At 34.8% G+C, this 20892-nt stretch overlaps 1 protein-coding gene across 8 annotated transcripts in view; it reads right to left on the bottom strand.

Annotated features, from left to right (window-relative positions):
* LARP1B (La ribonucleoprotein 1B) overlaps positions 1–20892 on the bottom strand; it is a 129549-nt gene that overhangs the window by 88953 nt on the left and 19704 nt on the right. For 7 of the 8 annotated variants that reach the window (XR_006341116.1, XM_043902391.1, XM_043902389.1 and 4 more), the window contains exons 8-11: positions 18408–18552; positions 9318–9492; positions 5329–5501; positions 254–619 (exon numbers count right to left, since the gene is read on the bottom strand). Coding sequence is in view for 7 of the 8 variants with exons in the window: in XM_043902391.1 (XP_043758326.1) it covers positions 254–619; positions 5329–5501; positions 9318–9492; positions 18408–18552 (859 nt within the window). In the remaining variant the exon portion in view is untranslated. Of the gene's footprint in view, positions 1–253; positions 620–5328; positions 5502–7787; positions 8744–9317; positions 9493–18407; positions 18553–20892 lie in introns of those variants that run through there. The other variant, XM_043902395.1, reaches the window with a different exon arrangement.

Here is a 20892-nt window from a genome sequence, read left to right as displayed (position 1 = left end):
ATCAGGGAGTGCTAAAATTTTTTGGTAATGAAAGCACTTACTGTCATTTTTTTTTGTTTTTCACTGTCATTTTAATAAAATATCTTTTTCAGGTTGTAAATATCATGTGTATTTCTAGGAATTTTTCAAATTAAATATAATTTATTTATACTCAAAATTTCATAAAATAAGGTCTCAAGTTTAGGAAAACCTAAGCAGCAACATGCAGTCAAAACAAAGTATCAATAGAAAGATGTTGGCCATAAACAATTACCTTTATGGCTGTGTGTTTGTTTTCATCTTCCTCCATCCACAGATCCTGCTCATAATAATATAAACCATCGTTGATAACTTTAGCAAGTTCAGATGTAATTTTTGCTTGAGACATGTGGTTGCCTGTTCGATCTCCTCCAGGATGTTTTCTCATGTAAGGAGGTGTCTGAGTTACAATCAAAATCTTATTTAAATCTTGATCATCAATTTCATAATCCGAATCATTATCAGACCAATCAGTAAATGTGTTTTTTTGACCTTCTATTTGTTCCATCTCTTCATCAAAGAAAAAATCAAGTTCTTCTTGTTCTTGTTCATCTGGAAGATAGAGTTGATTTGATGCCTCTTCAGGAAGAGATGGTGGTTCCTACAGGAAGGAATTGGTAGTTTATATAAAAACATTATTATCACTTTTATAATGAATGTTGTGTAACAATGTTAATGTAAGTAATATCAAGACTGTTCAATAACTGCATTAACAGTCAAATGGGAAAAGAAAATCATGCCAGTATTGTTCTGGCCCAATAAAGAGTAAGCAATTGCTAAATACTAAGTTCAAGAGTAAAAAAACCCACAAAACTGAATAAAAGAAAGATTATATAAAAACTCCTCTAAAATTAGCATGGTCCTTAGCACATTCATTACAGCATACCAACTTATTTTATGGATTAGGGAAGAAAAGGCCTATAAATGTGACATTGTTGGTCCACAATTTCAAAATTGGTCTATTAGTATGAACTAGAATAACCAAGGTCGTCTTGTAAGCACATCATGTGGGATCCTAGTTGCCAGACCAGGGTTCAAACCCAAGCCCCCAGCAGTGAAAGAGCAGAGCCCTAACCACCGGACTTCAGAGGTATTCCCAGAAAAAATAAGGTCTTCAGACTTCCAGATTCAGTCCTCCCTATCCTCAATCCTTTTACCTCAAAATTTCATGTTAAATTCACTAACACTCACCGAATTGTTGAATTTCCACCCTCGTGAAAAATGTAAAATAGCTTAATGTTGGGTAACATATATAAAGTCCAAATTTGTAGATTCTAGATCCTCTAAAGTCTAACTTAATCTAGATTTTCAAACTCTCAACACAAAGAAATAGATTTTTCAATGTTCTCATCTTCCAATGCCATGCTCTGATCAATCCTTATCCTTCAGTAAATGCTAATTCACCTATCCCTAGAATAAGACAATTATTCTCTCCAAAATTCCTATTCATGTGAATCTATACTCATTCATTTGGTCAATAATTATCTGGGTCCTCACTGTGAACTGGGTACTGTTCTAGGTAGGAGATTATAACAATTAATGTAACAACAATTCTGCCCTGATGGAGCTAACATTCTAGTAAACAGAAGTTTTTACTTTTTTAAAAAAGTAAGTTTTAAAACTCTGTGAATATAATTAAAAACAAAAAGTACATATCCTATTATTCACATTTGCAAAAACATGAAAAAAGTCTTAGAAAAACATCAAACTGTGAATAATGATAAAGCAAGGAGAGAGTCTTTTGTTATTTGATATCAGTTATATACAAACTTATATTTTACATATAAATTTTTTAATAATTTATGAGTAAGAGACAAAAAAAGTAGGGGTTAAAGAATTTTTTTAATGTAGAGGAAAAAATGTAGATCTTAGAATAAATGAAATATGGTACAAATTTTTGTCAATGAGTCCAGGGATTGATCCTCCCAAGTTATCCAGGTTCACCATGACAAATACAGAAATTAATTAGGATCTTTAGAAAATCTCTTTTTGATATACAATGGAGAAAAGACAATCTCTTTAACAAGTGGTGCTGGGAAAACTGGTCAACTACCTGTAAAAGAATGAAACTACAACACTTTCTAACACCATACACAAAAATAAACTCAAAATGGATTAAAGATCTAAATATAAGACCAGAAACTATAAAACTCCTAGAGGAAAAAATAGGCAGAACACATACAGACATAAATCACAGCAAGATCCTCTATGATGCACCTCCCAGAGTAATATAAATAAAAACAAAAATAAACAAATGGGACCTAATTAAACTTAAAAGCTTTTGCACAACAAAGGAAACTATAAGCAAGGTGAAAAAGAAAGCTTTCAGAATGGGAGAAAATAATAGCAAACAAAACAACTAACAAAGAAAGAATTAATCTCAAAAATATACAAGCAGCTCATGCAGCTCAATACCAGAAAAATATATGACCCAGTCAAAAAGTGGGCCAAAGAACTAAACAGACATTTCTCCAAAGAAGACATACAGATGGCTAACACATGAGAAGATGCTCGACATCACTCATTATTTGAGAAATGCAAATCAAAACCACAATGAGGTACCATCTCACGCCAGTCAGAATGGCTGCCATCAAAAAGTCTACCAACAATAAATGCTGGAAAGGGTGTGGAGAAAAGGGAACCCTCTTACACTGTTGGTGGGAATGCAAACTAGTATAGCCACTATGGAGAACAGTGTGGAGATTCCTTAAAAAACTAGAAATAGAACTGCCATACAACCCAGCAATCCCACTGCTGGGCACACACACCAAAGAGAATTAAAAGAGACACGTGTACCCCAATGTTCATTGCAGCGCTGTTTATAATAGCTAGGACATGGAAGGAACCTAGATGTCCATTGGCAGGCGAATGGAAAAGAAAGTTGTGTACATATACACAATGGGATATTACTCAGTTATTAAAAAGAACACATTTGAATCAGTTCTGATGAGGTAGATGAAACTGGAGCCTATAATACAGAGTGAAGTAAGTCAGAAAGAAAAACACCAGTATATTAATGCAAGTATATGGGATTTAGAATGATGGTAACGACAACCCTATGTGCAAGACAGCAAAAGAGACACAGATATAAAGAATAGACTTTGGACTCTGTGGGAGAAGCTGAGGGTGGGATGATTTGAGAGAATAGCATTGAAATATGTATACTACCATATGTGAAATAGATCTCCAGTCCAAGTTCAATGCATGAAACAGGGCACTCAAAGCTGGTGCACTGGGACGACCCAGAGGGATGGGATGGGGAGGGAGGTTGGAGGGGGGTTTAGGATGAGGGGACACATGTACACCCATGGCTGACTTATGTCAATGTATGGCAAAAACCACCACAATGTTGTAAAGTAATTAGCCTCCAATTAAAATGAATTAATTAAAAAAATCTTATTTTGAGAAGCTGCATTAGGCTTTTAAAATAACCCAAGGAAGAAAACCTTAAGTATGCTGAGTTTAAACACCATTGCTAATTTAAAAGCTATCTTTTCAAGACAGAAAAGACTAACAGACATAAAAAATGTATGGTTACCACAGGGGACAGTGGGGGTTGGGGTAGGATAAATTAGAATTTGGGTATCAACATACACAATCCTGTAGGTGGCACAGTGGTAAAGAATTTGCCTGCCAATGCAGGAGGAACAAGAAATGCAGGTTCAACCCCTGGGTTGGAAAGATCTCCTCCATGGAGTAGGCATTATTCTTGCCTGTAAAATTCCATGGGACTAAGCAAGCACATGTACACACACATATAAAATAGATAAACAACAAGGTCCTACTGCATAGCAGAGGAAACTACATTCAGTATCTTGTAAGAACCTATAATGGGAAAAAAAATCTGAAAATGGATATATATATATGTGCATATATATATAAAAACTGAACCACTCTGCTGTACTCTTGAAGCTAACACAACATTGTAAATTAAATGTATTCCAATTTTTTTTAAAAATGGCAAATAACTAAGTACAAAGTTATCTTGGATCAGGGCTTTAAACTCAGCATTAATGACATGTTGGGTTTGATAATTCTTTAGGATGTGTGGTGGAGGTGGAGGTGTCCTCTGCACTATAGGATGGTGAATAGCATCCCTGGCCTTCACTCTCATAAGATTCAGTAGCACTTTCAGATTTAACAACCAAAAACTGTCTCCAGACATTGCAAAACATCCTATGCTGAGGTGAAATATCAACATCCTTTCCATTCCTCCAATGAAGAAACACCCTTAAGTCCTTCATGCTTTCTTTCTTCACGCTTTAATCTTAGGAATAAAGAGCCCTACCATAGTAATCTTTAATATTAATGATAGCCTTCTTCAGCCTTCCTACATTTGGGTCCGTTATTTTTTGTGACCTGTTCCTTTTAGAGCTTACTTTGAATATTTGAATTATTTTACTGGTACTATTACCAAGTTTATTTTCAGTAAGCTTTTTTACTTTGAGTTAATTGTACATTCACACATAGTTATAAGAAATAGAAATCTTGAGGACTTCCCTGGTAGTCCAGCACTTCCAATGCATGGGTTGTGGGTTTGATCCATGGTCGAGGAACTAAAATTCCACATGCCACACAGTGCAGCCAAAAAGAAAAGAAGAAAACAGACATCTCGTGCACTTTTTACCCACTTTCTCCCAAAGTTAACATACTGTAAAACTATAGCAGACTACCACAACAGAAACATTGATGTTACCTATCAACCTCACTAGGATTTCCATTTTACTTGTACTCATTTGTGTTTGTAGCTTATATCAGAGCCATTTTTTATCACATTTCAAGTTCATGAATCCAACCATCAGCCAACAATACAGCAGTTCAATTGCAAGAAACTCTCGTATTGTTCCCTAACTACCATCATCTCACTTCCTTGCGTGCCTCCAAGAAATTTATTCTTCTCCTTTCTTACTGTAAAATCAGCAAAACATAAACAAACCAGACATGTATTCTTTACAAATAATTATATGTAAAATAATTCTACAATTAAGAAGGTACATATAATGTGGCAAAATTATAAATTCAAAATTTAGAAAACTTTTGTCATCTTTAAAAAAACTGAAATGTATTCAAACAAATTTCAAGTAAAAAGATTAAAATCATACTCAGAAATAAGATAATTTTTTAAAATTGATACAATATAATTATTTTCAACTACTTAGTAAACTGTAAGTTTTTACTGAAGGACAATGTTTCCAAATTTTACCACTGTTTTAAACTTTACCAAATTTTATATATGTACCTCAAAAACAGTGACCTTACAAGCCACTCAGGATATAGAATACAAACTTCACTTGGGTCATAACAACTTACCTTCAGTTTCACTGGGGATGGATGATGTCTCTTTTTTACTTCTATCCAAGGTTCTGAATCCAAGTTGGGCAAACTGGTAGATAAACCTCTAGACATTCCTTGAAGATTACTTGTTTCTGCGTTTTTCTTTGGGGTCAGTGGACTTCCAATTCTTGGAGAATTTGGGGCAGACTCTAAAATTTTAAGTTAGTTCTATAGTTAAAATAATGGTTTACTTACTTATAAAACACATTTTTTCTTTACTTGGGCTTGGTATTTATTTCTTCACAAAAACATGATAAATCAATCTCAATTATAACCTTTCAATGATGTTCAAAACCAAAGGGCTCTGTAAGATGTAGAATAAAGCCAATGAATAACAGCAGCAATGTTAAAAACCCCTAGAGACACATTCATTCAAACCTGTCAAGAACATCAATGCCACTCATTTACTAATTATGACAACACATTTATTTCAGTCAATTCTCTGTGAAATCTTAGGTTCATTAACTGCAATGAAGTTAAAGAATCTTAAAAAAATGTTACTAAGCAAATAAAATGTCATTGGTTCTACTAGGATCTATACTAAGGCAGCCAATACTTTTCTCCTTTTCCTAATAAGGTTTACTTAAATGCAATAAACTGAATACTGTAAAAAGCATGATGTGTCACATCATTAAAGTGTACTGCACTGGAAATAATATTTAGTTAGAATATTTTACAATTCTGCTGGAATTTAAAATGCCTTTCTCCACAATTTTAATGAAAGTAATTATATACTTTATAAAATACAAATCATAATTTCCTTTATAAAAAATTGTTTTTCAAAAGTGAAATATGAAGTTATAATGCATTATGCACTTGCTTTGGAAAAAACTTGTTTCAGAAGCAAATTTATACTGTAAACCCACTCCAGTACTCTTGCCGGGAAAATCCCATGAACAGAGGAGCCTGGTAGGCTATAGTCCTTGGGGTCGCAAAGAGTTGGACATGACTGAGCAACTTAAATTTTTTTTTTTCTAAGCATTATTTACTCCTCAAAGCCAACTCCTTGAAAATATCACAAAGCAGAATATTACATAGAAAAACTTGGCTGTGGCTACTCCTGAAATGTGCTCAGGATATAACTATAAAATATGCAGCAGATTTCAAAGACTTGGCACAAAAATAACATTGGTCCATAATTTTTAATGTTCTAACATTTGGATATATTAATTTCATGTTTTACAGATTTTGATGCTATTAAAATTATTAGGGTTACATGTGTGGCAAACTAAGTATTTCTATTGGACACTGCTGCTCTACAACTTAATGGTACAAATTAATTGATCCAAAAAATTAGTATGAGTAAAAAGATTTGGATTGTTAGTATTAACATTAAAAGTTGTACAAAATGGGAAAAACATTAACTTCAGAGAATTCTATTACTGGTGCCATGAATTGTTTCTATTCATGCAGTGAATTAAGTTTCAAAAGTAGATTAAGAACCAGCACTCTAGTAACTGGGAGAATTAACTAAATTAGTATGCAGAGTTCATGTATATATTAGAACAGTATCTGGCACAAGGCAGAGAAATCAGTATCTACTATTTTTAACACAGAAATTGAAGAAAACATGTAAAAACCTATTTTTATTTAATCATCTCTAAATGCTCTTTAAGCTTGAGTAATGTTTTTGCTATGAAGTTATATGTTTCACAATATTCACAACACATGTGCTTATAAGTTAAACGACATTAAAATATCAAAGAATTTGGTTAAGAAAACTTTAAGTCTTTAAGTCTTTCATAGTTTCTAAAGCGTGTTCACTACATAAGCTAAACACATGTTCTGTATGATTTTCTACATCTTTTACAAAAAAAAGGCTTCAAACTATGTGTGTGCAAATTTTAATAATAATGTGTGTGTGCTAAGTCACTTCAGTTGTGTCTGACTCTGTGTGACCCTATGGACTGTAGCCTACCAGACTCCTCTGTCCATGGGATTCTCCAGGCAAAAGTAATGGAGTGGACTGCCATGTCCTTACTTGGGAAGCCCATTTAATAGTAATAGTAAAACCCTAATCTTCTAAGATCAAATGAGTTTGAGTATGACTTGGATTATTTGACTTTAAACTTGTTTATAGGAACTCATTGGCTGTGCAGACTCTGCACTCCCATTCACAGATTCAATTCCTGGTTGGGGAACTAAGATCTCAACAAGCCAAGGAATGTGGTCCCCAAAAAATTAATTAGACACATACTTTGAGACACTTAATAGGTTCTAATTTCTGAGAACCTAGAAAGATTTTGTTCCTAATTGAAAATTGAAAACATGACTTTTCAGAGATAAATTACCATATATATTTCATGATATCTATTTCATGACATCTTTATCCACCTTGAATCATAGCTTTGGGTAACTATACAGATTGACTTGATTCATACAATACGTATGTGCATGTAAATGAGTATATATTTAAAGAAACACAAAAATGTACATTGATTTTATTCTTGTAATTTTATTAATAATGCATAAATGATTAACGGACAGGCATCACCAACTTGACTATCTTACCTACCCTGTTTCTATTTTACAACCGACCTAATGCCTGTTCATAAGGTTAAATATATCATCTTGGACCCCAAGTTTATACAATAAATTAATCTAACTTATACAATCAAACATCATATATTTTTTTTAAAAACCTAAAAAAAAGTCACTTGAAGTTCTCAAACTTTTAAAACACCTGCCCAAATTGCTTTCTAGGCAGAGAGGCACAGAGGGCTAACAATCAAAGAAATGCTCAATAAAAATACCTGTGAGACTGTCCATCAGTGCTTTATTGATGGCAGGTTTCTATAATGGTATATCAAAAATAGATTTTAAAGAGTAAAAAAAAAATTCACTTGTTCATTTCTTAAGATTTCTTATCCTTAATAGTCCACATTAATTTCATAGTCCATGTGAAATATTATGACAACAGGTGAGTTATACAAAGCACACTATACTGAAAACAGCAAAAGATCTAACAAACTGGGAAATTCCACTCAAGCCTATTTCTGCTTTATTGATCTGGACACAAGTACAGAAGTCTGGAAGGAAAAGACAGAATCTTGCAATATTTCCAGAATGATAATTAACTTTCCCACCGTGAATAAAAGTTGCACATGCAGCCCAGGCTAATTACAAACAAGTGGGCAGCTCCTATAAAAACAACAGCAGTTCTTGGGTCTGTCTTTCATCATCATCACAAAGGTGTTTATCTCCATTGTAGTGTTGGCCCAACCTCCTCCACAAGGAGTGGAAGTAGACAGTCTTGCAGAGAAGTCTGGTCGCTTTCATTTCTGCAGCAGGATTTGTTCCAACATTTATAATGATATTTCAGTGAGTCACCTATTCCTCTGCATATTCCGATGAAATGACATCCAAGAGCATCAGTAGATCATCACCCTGACTGAAAAAAGTTTAAGCACACATATTTTTTTCCCAAGAGGGAATGTCTTAAAAATGATCCAGGAAAAAATTCTTAATTTTAAAGCAATTTCGGGAAATTCTAAATACCACCAACTCTTTAACATATAATTATAATAACTTCATAAGAGATCCCCAATTCTGCTTTAGAATATAGGTCATCTTATGATTTCAAGACAAAGTTGAAGCACATTGGAAAAAAATTAAAGGAAGGCTATCCCCACTCTTGAGTGTAAGACTTTCAGACTACTCCAATCTTACAAGGGGAAAACAGGCAGAATACATCTATAACCATTTAGTAAAATTAAGATAGGTAAAAAAAACTCCAAACATGACAAAGTATACAAATAAGAATAAATAGAAGAGAGCACTTCCCATAATTCCTAAATCCCTATTTAACTTATAGCTTTCTGTGGGAGACATTATGAATAAAATATAAAGCATCAAAACATTATCTTTAATTTTCTACTGAGTCTAAATAAACTTTTACAAAGATAGGTAAATTGGAGTAAAAATCCCAATGTTAATGTTGCTTGCTCTAGAAGAAAAGCTGTTACCTGTATGTGAACCAAAGGCTTGCCCTGGTACAAACTCTGGGCAATCAATCAGTTGAGAGAAGTCTGTTTGTGGCACACTCCGTGGAGGAGGGCCCGGAATCGGCCATTTTTCTGGTTCTATCTTTTTTCTCATTTTCTCATCCACGATTTCCACTTCTGTGCTATCTTTCAGTGCCTATAAATAGGTATTTTTAATTATTAAAGAAATTTCATTCAAAAAAGTTAATTGTACACCCTGTATTTCTAATTTAAGTCTGAAATCAGCATATAGTATCATGTTTTTAAAAATATCCATGAACAACAACAAAAAATCCATGAACAGAACAAATGTTAAAATCATTTGTCCCTGCAAAGTATGAAATACCCTGATTTAGCATGTAGCAGATTATTCTTATTGAGAAAATTTTTCAATTAAGGAGTATTTTCAACTAAGTTCAACTATAATTTTTATTGTCAATTTTTTCCTTTCCTATTAATATTTTCTTTTATTTTCCTTAATATCACCAAGTAAAATTTAGGCAATATATCTAATTACTGTAATAAATCTCACCATTATTGAACAATAAACACACACATGAAGAGATTACTCATAACACCTTGTAAATTTAAGGTGGGATTCATAGATAAGAAATTGAGGCTCAAAGAAATAAAGTAGGGTAACTTGATAAAGGTCATAGATTTAGTATGAGGTAATACCAGGTCAAACTATTATCTGTCCCCCATGACAACTCTCAGCCCCTAGGATATGCTGGCTCTCAAAAATAAACTTCAAAATAAACAAACATGGTATGATTTAAGGGCAAAATAAAATGAGAACATAATTTCTTCCAAATAAAAATCAGAGTCTTACTGATTTGAATCTTAACTGAAATTCAAGGGTACTCACCTTCAGAGACAAGGAAAAAAGACAAGTATAAAAACTCAACATCAAAGTGTTAAAGATTTAAAACTCACTGTATTTTAGTTGGAGAACACATTATGTTTATTACTTTAAGTATCTTACATTTGCACACCTTAATATTAGCATCATGCTTACTTCTCAAGTTATATGGGACATTAATAAAGTAAGTATTAAAATTATTTAAAAACAAACTCTTGATGGGAATCAGGATAATCACTGAAAGAGAAGAGAGTCTGAAATATGGAATGAAGGAAATAAAGAAGAAGCTTTTTTTTATTATTTCTTTTTTCTCACTCATCCTTGCATTTTATCTTATTACTATTAATCTTTGGCTGTACCAGGCGGCTTGCAGGATGTGAGATCTTAGTTCCCGACCAGGGATCGAACTCAGGCCCCCTGCATTAGGAGCACAGAATCTTAACTGGACTGCCAGGGAAGTCCCAATGAGGCTTTTGAATTAGTGATACATGCATGGGTTTTTTGTTTTTTTTTGTTTGTTTTTTCAAATATATTTTCCTAGTTTTGTCCACTGAACCATCTGGAGGCAATGACACCCTGGTAGCAAAGCAGTGGACCCAGCATCCAGATCTTGCAACAACATGGATGAATTCTAAAAACTATAAATGAAAAAAAATAAAAACTATAAATGATGTAGAAGGAAATGACAACCTACTCCAGTACTCTTGCCTGGGAAATCCCATGGACAGAGGAGCCTGGTCAGGCTACAGTCCATGGGGGTCACATAAAGAATTGCATATGACTTAGCAACTAAACAACTTTACCCCAGATCCTGTTGATGCCTGAGGTTCTCAGTTCAGTCACTCAGTCATGTCCGACTCTGAGACCCCATGGACTGCAGCACACCAGGTTTCCCTGTCCATCACCAACCCCCAGAGTTTACTCAAACTCATGTCCATTGAGTCAGTGATGCCATCCAACCAACTCATCCTCTGTCATCCCCTTCTCCTCCCTCCTTCAATCCTTCCCAGCATCAGGGTCTTTTCAAATGAGTCAGTTCTTTGCATCAGGTGGCCAAAGTATTGGAGTTTCAGCTTCGGCATCAGTCCTTCCAACGAATATTACGGACTGATTTCCTTTAGGATGGACTGGTTGGATCTCCTTGCAGTCCAAGGGACTCCCAAGAATCTTCTCCAACACCACAGTTCAAAAGCATCAATTCTTTGGCATTCAGCTTTCTTTATAGTCCAACTCTCACATCCATACATGACTACTGGAAAAACCATAGCTTTGACTAGACAGACCTTTGTTGGCAAAGCAATGTCTCTGCTTTTTAAGATGTTGTCTAGGTTTGTCATAACTTTTCTTCCAAGGACCAAGCGTCTTTTAATTTCATGGCTACAGTCACCATCTGCAGTGATTTTGGAGCCCCCCAAAATAGTCTGTCACTGTTTCCAATGTTTCCCCATCTATTTGCCATAAAAAGATGGGACCAGATGCCATGATCTTAGTTCTGAGGTCTGGTGCTGCCTTTTTCCATCCACCAGAGGGCAGTGTTCTACTCTGCCTGATACTCAGCCTCCCCTTTAAGGTGTTCCCTTTCAAATCCTAGTATTTCACCTCCTGAAGTGATCCTCAGTGTCTCAAAGTTTGATTTGACTTTTAAAAATACATCTTATGTTGGAACCTCACAGAGATATACATCCAAATGCAACTCTGTATGTACATATATAACAAAAGTTTCATAAAATATCCCTTGTCTTCACAGAGAACAGACTTGTGGTTGCCAATGGGGACAGGGTTGGAGGAGGGATGAAGTAGGAGTTTGGGATCAGCAGATACAAACTATTATATAGAGATATATGGATAAACAATAAGGTCCTATTGTATAACACAAGGAACTATGCTCAATGTCCTGTCATAAACCATAATGGAAAAGAACATGAAAAAGATATATACATAGGTATAGCTGAATCACTTTGCTGTACAGCAGAAATACACTGTAATCAACTATACTTGAACAAAATTAAAAAAACACTACAAATGAAAGAGCGAGGAGACAGAAAAATTCCATCTATACAAACATAAATAACAGACAAATCTACAGTAACAGAAATCACAAAAGTGGTTTGATTAGGCAGGGCAAAGGACAAGAGGACGGGGAACTGATTGGAAAAGGCCACTGTGGAGGTTTTTAGAGTAATGAACTATTGATATATGTTGTTTGGGGCAGGCTTATTCAATTTTCAAAAATCAAACTGAACCCCTAAGATCCCTGGCAGTTTACAGCATGTTACTTATTATACCTGAACTTAAAAAAGAAAGAGAAACAACTCCTTAACACTTCCCTATGGGTTTAGTTCTTCAAAATACTTTGAAAAAAAGACTACCAATGGTGTTCACTGGGATGTGAAGACAAACACTCTGAATGGCAATAGTTTCAATTGGCTCAATACTTTGGCCTCCTGCATTGCAGGCATATTCTTTATCAGCTAAGCCACAAGGGAAGCCCAAGAATACTGGAGTGGGTAGCCTATCCCTTCTCCAGCAGATCTTCCTAACCCAGGAATCGAACCAGGGTCTCCTGCATTGCAGGCAGATTCTTTACCCAACTGAGCTATCAGGGAAGTCAGTCTTCCTTAAACGTAGTACTTAACATGAGTACATGCATAGGGGAAAAGAAGTCATCCTTAATCTTATAATTTCTTATATACAGTGTTTAAGCTATGTCACAATTTAAAGAAAAAATTCCAAGAAAAAATTAAAAGTTCTTTATATGGAATGATATTCCAATATATGCTGTTTTTATTAAAGGAACAAAATACTATTATGTAGTAAAAGATGCACGATCTCAGGAAAAATACATAAAAAGGAGTAACACTACTTGCCACACCAAGGAAGGTTTAAGTAGTTCACTGTTAGTGAACGATGAGAAGGAAATTTTTTACTATATACCCCTTGAATCTTGAATCACGGGGATTCTCCACTGGAGGAAAAAAAATTCAAGAAAATAAAGAAAACAGAAAGGAGAAAAACTGTGATTCAGGCCTTAAAAGATTTATAGCATACAGAAATTAAGGAAAAGACCTAGACAAAACGAGACATATTTTTACTAAAACCAAATCTTGTTATCTTGAGCTCTGAAACAATGAGTCAGTTACTTCTGAGTCTCTGAGGTTTTTTCTGTACTTGGTCCTTTTTTTCTGTACTTGGTCCTATTATTATGAGCAACCAGCAATGCTGAAACATATAGATGTTATATCCCTAGGTCCAGGTCTTATGACTGGTACTAAGAGGAAGACTAGCCTGTGCAAACACACAGAAGTAAGAAAAGAGCAGCACACGTTTTCTGGAACCACAGGTCAACCAATTTGGGCAACAAGGTTTGAGATGAGAGTATCAAGCACAGTTCTAAGGACTTTATGATTATTATATTAATTACTCTTCTAAGTCCACATACTCTATGATAGCTTAAGCACTTATTTGTTGTATTTTAACAATGAGAAAACTTTAGCATGCAAAAAGTTAAATAACTTGAATACAACTGACTAGATGCAGAGCCAGAATCAATTAAACCTAACAAAAGAGGAAGACACAGATAGCTCAGTTTTGGAGCAACTGTCAAGCATGCAATAAGCTGGATCAATCACATGATCCAGCAACTCCACTCACTTCTAGGTATATATCCAAAGAAAATGAAAAATATTCAAAGAGATACATGCATTCCCACATGTATTGCAGCATTATTCACAGTAGCCATCATATGGAGACAACGTAAATGACCTCTAAAAATGAATGGCTAAAAAACATGTGATATATATACACAATAGAATACTACTCAATCATGAGAAAGGAGAATATCCTGATGTTTCTGACAACATGGATTAATTTTGAACACATTATGGTAAGTGAGATAAAAAAGGCAGAGAAAGACACACACAAGTTCTGTATGATATCACTTATATATGGAATCTAAAAAAGTGAAACTTGTTTAAAAAAAAAAAACAAACAATAAAATGCTTACCAGGAGATGGAGGAGGGGATGAGATTGATGTTGTTTACTACTACTCACTTATAAGCAGCAGTAAATAAGAGAGAGATATAATGCACACAGAACAATGACTATAGACAATATTATATGATAACTATTAAGTGACAATGCTGAAAAGCAATCAAAATACAATATATATATATATATGTAAATAAGTAAAAAAAAAAAAGAGAAAAAGGATTCAGTATGGTGAAAATGAATGGGAAAGGAGGAAACAGATTCAGTAAGTGTGGCTATGTAGACATTCTTAACCAAGGTTCAGTTCAGTTCAGTTCAGTCGCTCAGTCATGTCTGACTCATTGCGACCCCATCAATTGCAGTACGCCAGGCTTCCCTGTCCATCACCAACTCCCGGAGTTTACTCAAACTCATGTCCATTGAGTCAGTGATGCCATCCAGCCATCTCATCCTCTGTCATCCCCTTCTCCTCCTGCGCCCAATCCCTCCTAGCATCAGGGTCTTTTCCAATGAATCAGCTCTTCGCATGAGGTGGCCAAAGTATTGGAGTTTCAGCTTCAGCATCAGTCCTTCCAATGAACACCCAGGAATGATCTCCTTTAGGATGGACTGGTTGGATCTCCTTACAGTCCAAGGGACTCTTAAGAGTCTTCTCCAACACCACAGTTCAAAAGCATCAATTCTTCAGTGCTTGGCTTTCTTCACAGTCCAGCTCTCACATCCATACATGACCACTGGAAAAACCATAGCCTTGACTAGACAAACCTTTGTTGGCAAAATAATGTCTCTGCTTTTTAATATGCTATCTAGGTTGGTCATAACTTTCCTCCCAAGGAGTAAGCGTCTTTTAATTTCATGGCTGCAGTCACCATCTGCAGTGATTTTGGAGCCCCCAAAAATAAAGCCTGACACTGTTTCCACTGTTTCCCCATCTATTTCCCATGAAGTGATGGGACCAGATGCCACGATCTTACTTTTCTGAATGTTGAGCTTTAAGCCAAGTTTTTCACTCTCCTCTTTCACTTTCATCAAGGTAGATATGGGAAATAACTAAAGTATATTTTGCTTCCTTTGATAGCGTTTTCAAGAAAGTTGTAACACTTGAGCATATTCAAATACATATTGGAAAAAGCTGATTAAAAGGAGTAATAAATAGAAGAATATAAAAGTAACAGCAAATTTTTATTTAGAGCTTAAGATGTATGCCAGACACTGTCATTACACATTTCATGCCCTTAACAACCCCATGAAGTATGTATTGTAACAATTTACACTTTACAGAAGTCTCAAAACACTACCTGAAGTGCTTGAAGTCCAGAGCTATGAGGATATGTATGCAGGTCCTCAAGTCCATGCTCTAAATCAGTATGTTTACACTGCAAAGCCTAATGAAGCCCTACCTTCCTAAAGGACAAAAAAAGACATCTTTCCTACTGTAATAAGTGGCAGGTACATAATAAATGTTAAGTGAATACAGACCTATGCTGTTCTAAATCACTATGCTTATGTGTTTCTGTTTCAAAAGTTTTATTTCTTACTGTAAATCAGCCACTATGTATTAATAATGCTAACCATAATAGTAATGCAAAAATTCTTTTTAAAATATCCCTTCCCTACCGCTGTTTTATAATAGAAGTAGACAATCAGTGATATAAAAATTAAGGACTTAATGGGAATATGAACAGACCAAAAAAAGGATGCAGTGAATTACAACCAGATTCTTACAGAGGTACGGAGACCAGAACAAATTGATAACATCATTGAAAACGACAGCGGAGCTAGAGCTTGCTTTAGAGATCTGAGCATGCTCAGTCGCGTCTGACTCTTTGCGACCTCACAGACTGTAGCCCTGCCAGGCTCCTCTGTCCATGGAATTTTCCAGGCAAGAAGTGGGGTGGGTTGCCATTTCTTTCTCCAGGGGAATCCTCCCGACTCAGGGATCAAACCCGTGTCTCATGTGACTCCTGCACAGCACTATATATATATAGTGCATTGCACAATATAGATCTTTGCTATAGCTTAGGCAATGTTAGTGGTTAATAAGCTCATTCTACTATGAACATAATCATAATACTTTCCTCCAAGAATAAACTGTGCAAGAAAGAAAAACCTAAGTTTTCTTAAAATTAAAGTATACAAAAACTTTACTGAAACAGCTTCTATAAAAAATAGCATCTATAAATAAATAAATACAATAATGTCATTGTTTGAAGTAAGTTCAAAGAATCATTAATCACATAAAAATAACAAAGTTATTTATTTTTAAAGTTCTTTTAAAAATAGTTTATAGTGTTTTGAAAACCTGAACTTTCCCAAAGCTGGTTTTTAAAACCTGGACCACATGTGTTCAAAGCAGCCTTAAGAAAATTAAAAGATGTGCCAAAGACAGGAAAAAAGTATCTCTAAAATATGCTTAAAGGACTTACACCCAGAATAATAAAATCTAACAACTCAATTATTTAGAAAATAAACATTCTCAATAAAAATGGGCAACAATTTGAGTAGATATTTCAACAAGGTACACCAATGGCAAATACTGATACTGATGCTGAAGCTTCAATATTTTGGCCACCTCATGTGAAAAGCTGACTCACTGGAAAAGACCTTGATGCTGGGAAACACAGGCCAAGAGGAGAAAGGGGCAACAGACGTTGGATGGCATCGCTGACTCAACTGACTTAAGTTTGAGCAAACTCCAGGAGATAGTGAAGGAAAGGGAAGCCTGGTGTGCTGCAGTTCATGGGGTCGCAAAGAGTCAGACATGATTTAGTGACTGAACAATGAACAACAACAATGGCAAATAAACACATAAAAAGATGCCCCACATCATTAGTCACTAGGGAAATGCAAAGTAAAACCATAATAACAAACTTATCCATTATTCAAAAAGCTGAGAATACCATGTGCTGATGAGGCCAAGGAGCAAATGGAATTCTCATACAAAATGGTGGCATGAAAAATGGTTAAATCCATTTTGGACAATTGGTTGGCAACTTCCTATAGTTAAACATACACTTATCACACATTCCAGCAATCACAATCCTCAATATTTAGATCTATGCTTTATTCATAATCTCCTAAAACCAGAAACAATCTATATGTCTATCAACAAGTGAACTGTGGTGCATCCTTACTATGAAACACCAGTCAACAATAAGAACAAACTATTGATACATGAAACCACAAGAATGAATCTCAAAAGCACTATGCTAAGTCAAAGAAATCAGAAACAAAAAGCTACAAACTAATGATGTATAATTTATTTACATGATAGTCTAGAAAAGGCAAAACTAGAGGGACAAAAAAAAATCAGATCAGTGGTTCCCAAGGGGTTATGTATGAGGAAAGAGATTGGCTACACAGGTGGCACCAGTGTGTAAGAATGCCAAAATTCAGAAAACTATATAGCAAAAAGGGCGAATATTATGTATATATGTAGGGAAGGGAAAACCAAAAATGCTGAAACCATTTCTACAACAAAACAGACAAGAGATTTAATAAAAGCTTTAAGAACACAACTGGAATAACTATTTTAAATTAGCCCTCGGTATACAAGAAAATTTCTCAAAATTTTAATGATGAGAATACAAGCTCTTTTACAGCAACCTAAATACTAAAGGACCAAGAATAACCAAGAATGTTTAAGTCTGTTTTGGGGTTCAACCCATCCAAGAAGGATTAAGTTTAAAACAGGTGGAAACATTAGTAATCCTTTGAGGGGTTTCCAAGGTTAGACATTTATTTGGATTTTATAAAATGACAAAAAAAAAGCCTTGAAATACAGTCTCAAAAGTCTTAGGTTACTGTGCTGTGCTTAGTCACTCAGTTGTGTCCGACTCTGAAACCCTAAAAGGCTATAGTTCCTCTGTCCATGGGGATTCTCCAAGCAAGAATACTGGAGTGGGTTACCATGCCCTCCTCCAGGGGATCCCAATCCAGGGATCGAACCCAGGTCTCCCGCATTCCAGGCGGATTCTTTACCATCTGAGCCACCGGAGAAGCCCAGGAATATTGGAGTGGGTAGCCTACCCCTTCTCCAGGGGATCTTCCAAATCGAGGAACTGAACCAGGGTCTCCTGCATTGCAGGCCAATTCTTTCAGCTCTGCTACCAGGGAAGAATGTTTTTGCTTTTTTCGTAAAATTATAATAGACTTGTTTTAGAGCAGTTTTAGGTTCACAGCATAACTGAAAGTACAGATTGTTCCGTATATGAATAATTACCTCCAAAATGAGATTAAGGTTTGTGGTGAGAGCCTGAACACGGTGGAAACCAGCAATCAGGGAAATAGGCAAGAAACCTTGCTCATCCATCTTTCTCCTAAGAAAGAAATCCCGTTCCAAATTTTCTATACTGAAGTAATACTCACTGAAAAGAAAAAGAAGTAAATATAAATTTCATCAATTTATTCAACTGGAAATTAAAATGTCTATTGCTTAAGATATCAACTGCTATAAAACTATTTTGATTTATTGTAACATTATACACATTTACTGTAGCATAGGATAAATATAAACAGCTGTAAAACCCTACTGATAGTAAATTCTCTTACACAAGTACAAAGAAATTTAGAATACTGTCTTCCCAAAAACTAACTTCTACTTAGATCAACTTTACCTAAGCATAAACAATTAAAGAGTGTTATTCTTTAAAACAGTTCAATAATTAACTTTCTAATGAGTTAATTAAGTGAAAATTTCATTTCAAAGCCACATTAACCATAGGTAAAATAGAGAGCCAACAGGAATTTGCTGTATGGCTCAGGAAATTCAAACTGGGGCTCTATACCAATCCAGAGGGGTGGGATGCAGCAGGAGACAGGTTCAAAAGGGAGGGGATATATGTATACCTATGACTGATTCATGTTGAGGTTTGACAGAAAACACCACAATTCTGTAAAGCAATTATCCTTCAATAAAAAAGATAAATTATATAAAAAAAGACAAAGTCACATTAACTTGCTTCATTTAAACACTAACAAAGTTAAACATGTCAACAGACTGCCTTCCAACTTTTTCCCATCACTGAAAATAATGGTATATTAGAAGCAGTTTTTATCAAGTTTACAGAGCAGATTAGTTTGCTGTGTTTTCTAAGCTGGTACAGTAATGACATTGTTTAATATGTACAAACTCTAGCATACAGCACAATGTTTAGTAAAAGCTGAGTGAATACATGGACACAGATGCATACACTCAATTTTATATTTGAATGATTCAAGACCCTCAACCCCCCCTTTGAGAGGCAAAACTATAAAAGACATTAAAAGTGAACAGAATATAGCTAAATAAAGAACATCTATAACACCATGAGGTATACACATAGGTGAAAAACTATAGAAGCAAACTTTCACACCTTAATTGTCTCTCTAGGAAAGCAGAGAGGGAGGTGTAAATGAACAAGCTGTGGGATCAACAAGTTCCAACATATAAAGATAATATGAAGAATACATATAATGATGGCATTTCAGAAACACTTGTTTAAATTACAGCTTGCATATTTTAAAAAAAATGACAAGATTCTAGAGAAACAGAATAAGAGGATAAAAGAGGGGAAATATAGAAAAGAATAATACAAAAGAAATACATGACATCAAATGATATGGCTTACAGTTTAACAATCCTACACTATATCCCAATCACAAAGCAAGTTTTCAAAGGGTGGCAACTGGGTGACTAAAGATACCCTTGAAGTATTTAGGTCAAATTCTTAATTTTGAAGAAATAATTACCTATAAATGAAAGCTGGCTTTGAGCTACCTTTCACTGGGTGGGAAAAAAAAAATCTCATTTTAGAAATGTAAATACCCAAGTTGTTTTTTTACTCTGATATTTTCCAACTATCAAAGTACAAAGCTCCCTTAGGTCAGTGAAATACAACTAACATCTCAGTAACACTAGGTAAATCATTTACTCTCTTAAACACTGAAGAAAATTAAGAAAAAAAATCTAAGTCTTGAAGAAATGAACATTCTGATTTTTGCTACACCTCAAAAGCCTTTTTCACAGTGCCTGGCATGTGGTGGGCACATAATACATATTTTTAAATTTGAAAATTTTCAGACATTAAGATATCTGATTTAACCATAAGTTAAAAATGTTCTTAGATTAAAAACTTCTCTGAACCATTAATTTTTTTTAATCTAGTACTCTGAAAAACACAGTACCTAAATAAACTCATAAATCACCATTACTTATAGTATACACTTTTTAAAACTTTTAATGGGCTGCAAACATACTTATATCTGAATGCCAAGAGGCTATCCACATAGTTAATACACATTTTCAGTTAATATTATTTTAAGGACTCAAACATCTATGATACAATTAAGCCTCTTCAAAAATATTTAGCATAATATTCCACAAGTACAAGAAGCTTTTCAGGAACTTCTCAAAGAGAAAAATCTAAACACTAATGAATGAATAAGCCTGTATATGTATGCGAAACCTTAAAGACACAAAGTCAAAAGCATGACTTCTCAAATCTAGATGTGCACTAATCAGAGAATGATAACAGTAAACAGCCATTCTAAACTTGGTGCTCTAGTACCTGCCAAAAACTCTGCAGCTAAACAATGACAAAAAAAGAAGCCATGCCCGGTGCTGTGTCTGACATTTTGTTCACTGTCCTAGGGGACATTATCATGTCCTACCTTGAAGCTCTGGATTCTACACTGCATGATCAGAAATTTGTCAACACTGAAGTAGC

The sequence above is a fragment of the Cervus elaphus genome, chromosome 5, assembly GCF_910594005.1.
Source record: "Cervus elaphus chromosome 5, mCerEla1.1, whole genome shotgun sequence".
Classification (NCBI taxonomy): Eukaryota; Metazoa; Chordata; class Mammalia; order Artiodactyla; family Cervidae; genus Cervus; species Cervus elaphus.
This window is presented reverse-complemented; position numbering and strand designations above follow the sequence as displayed.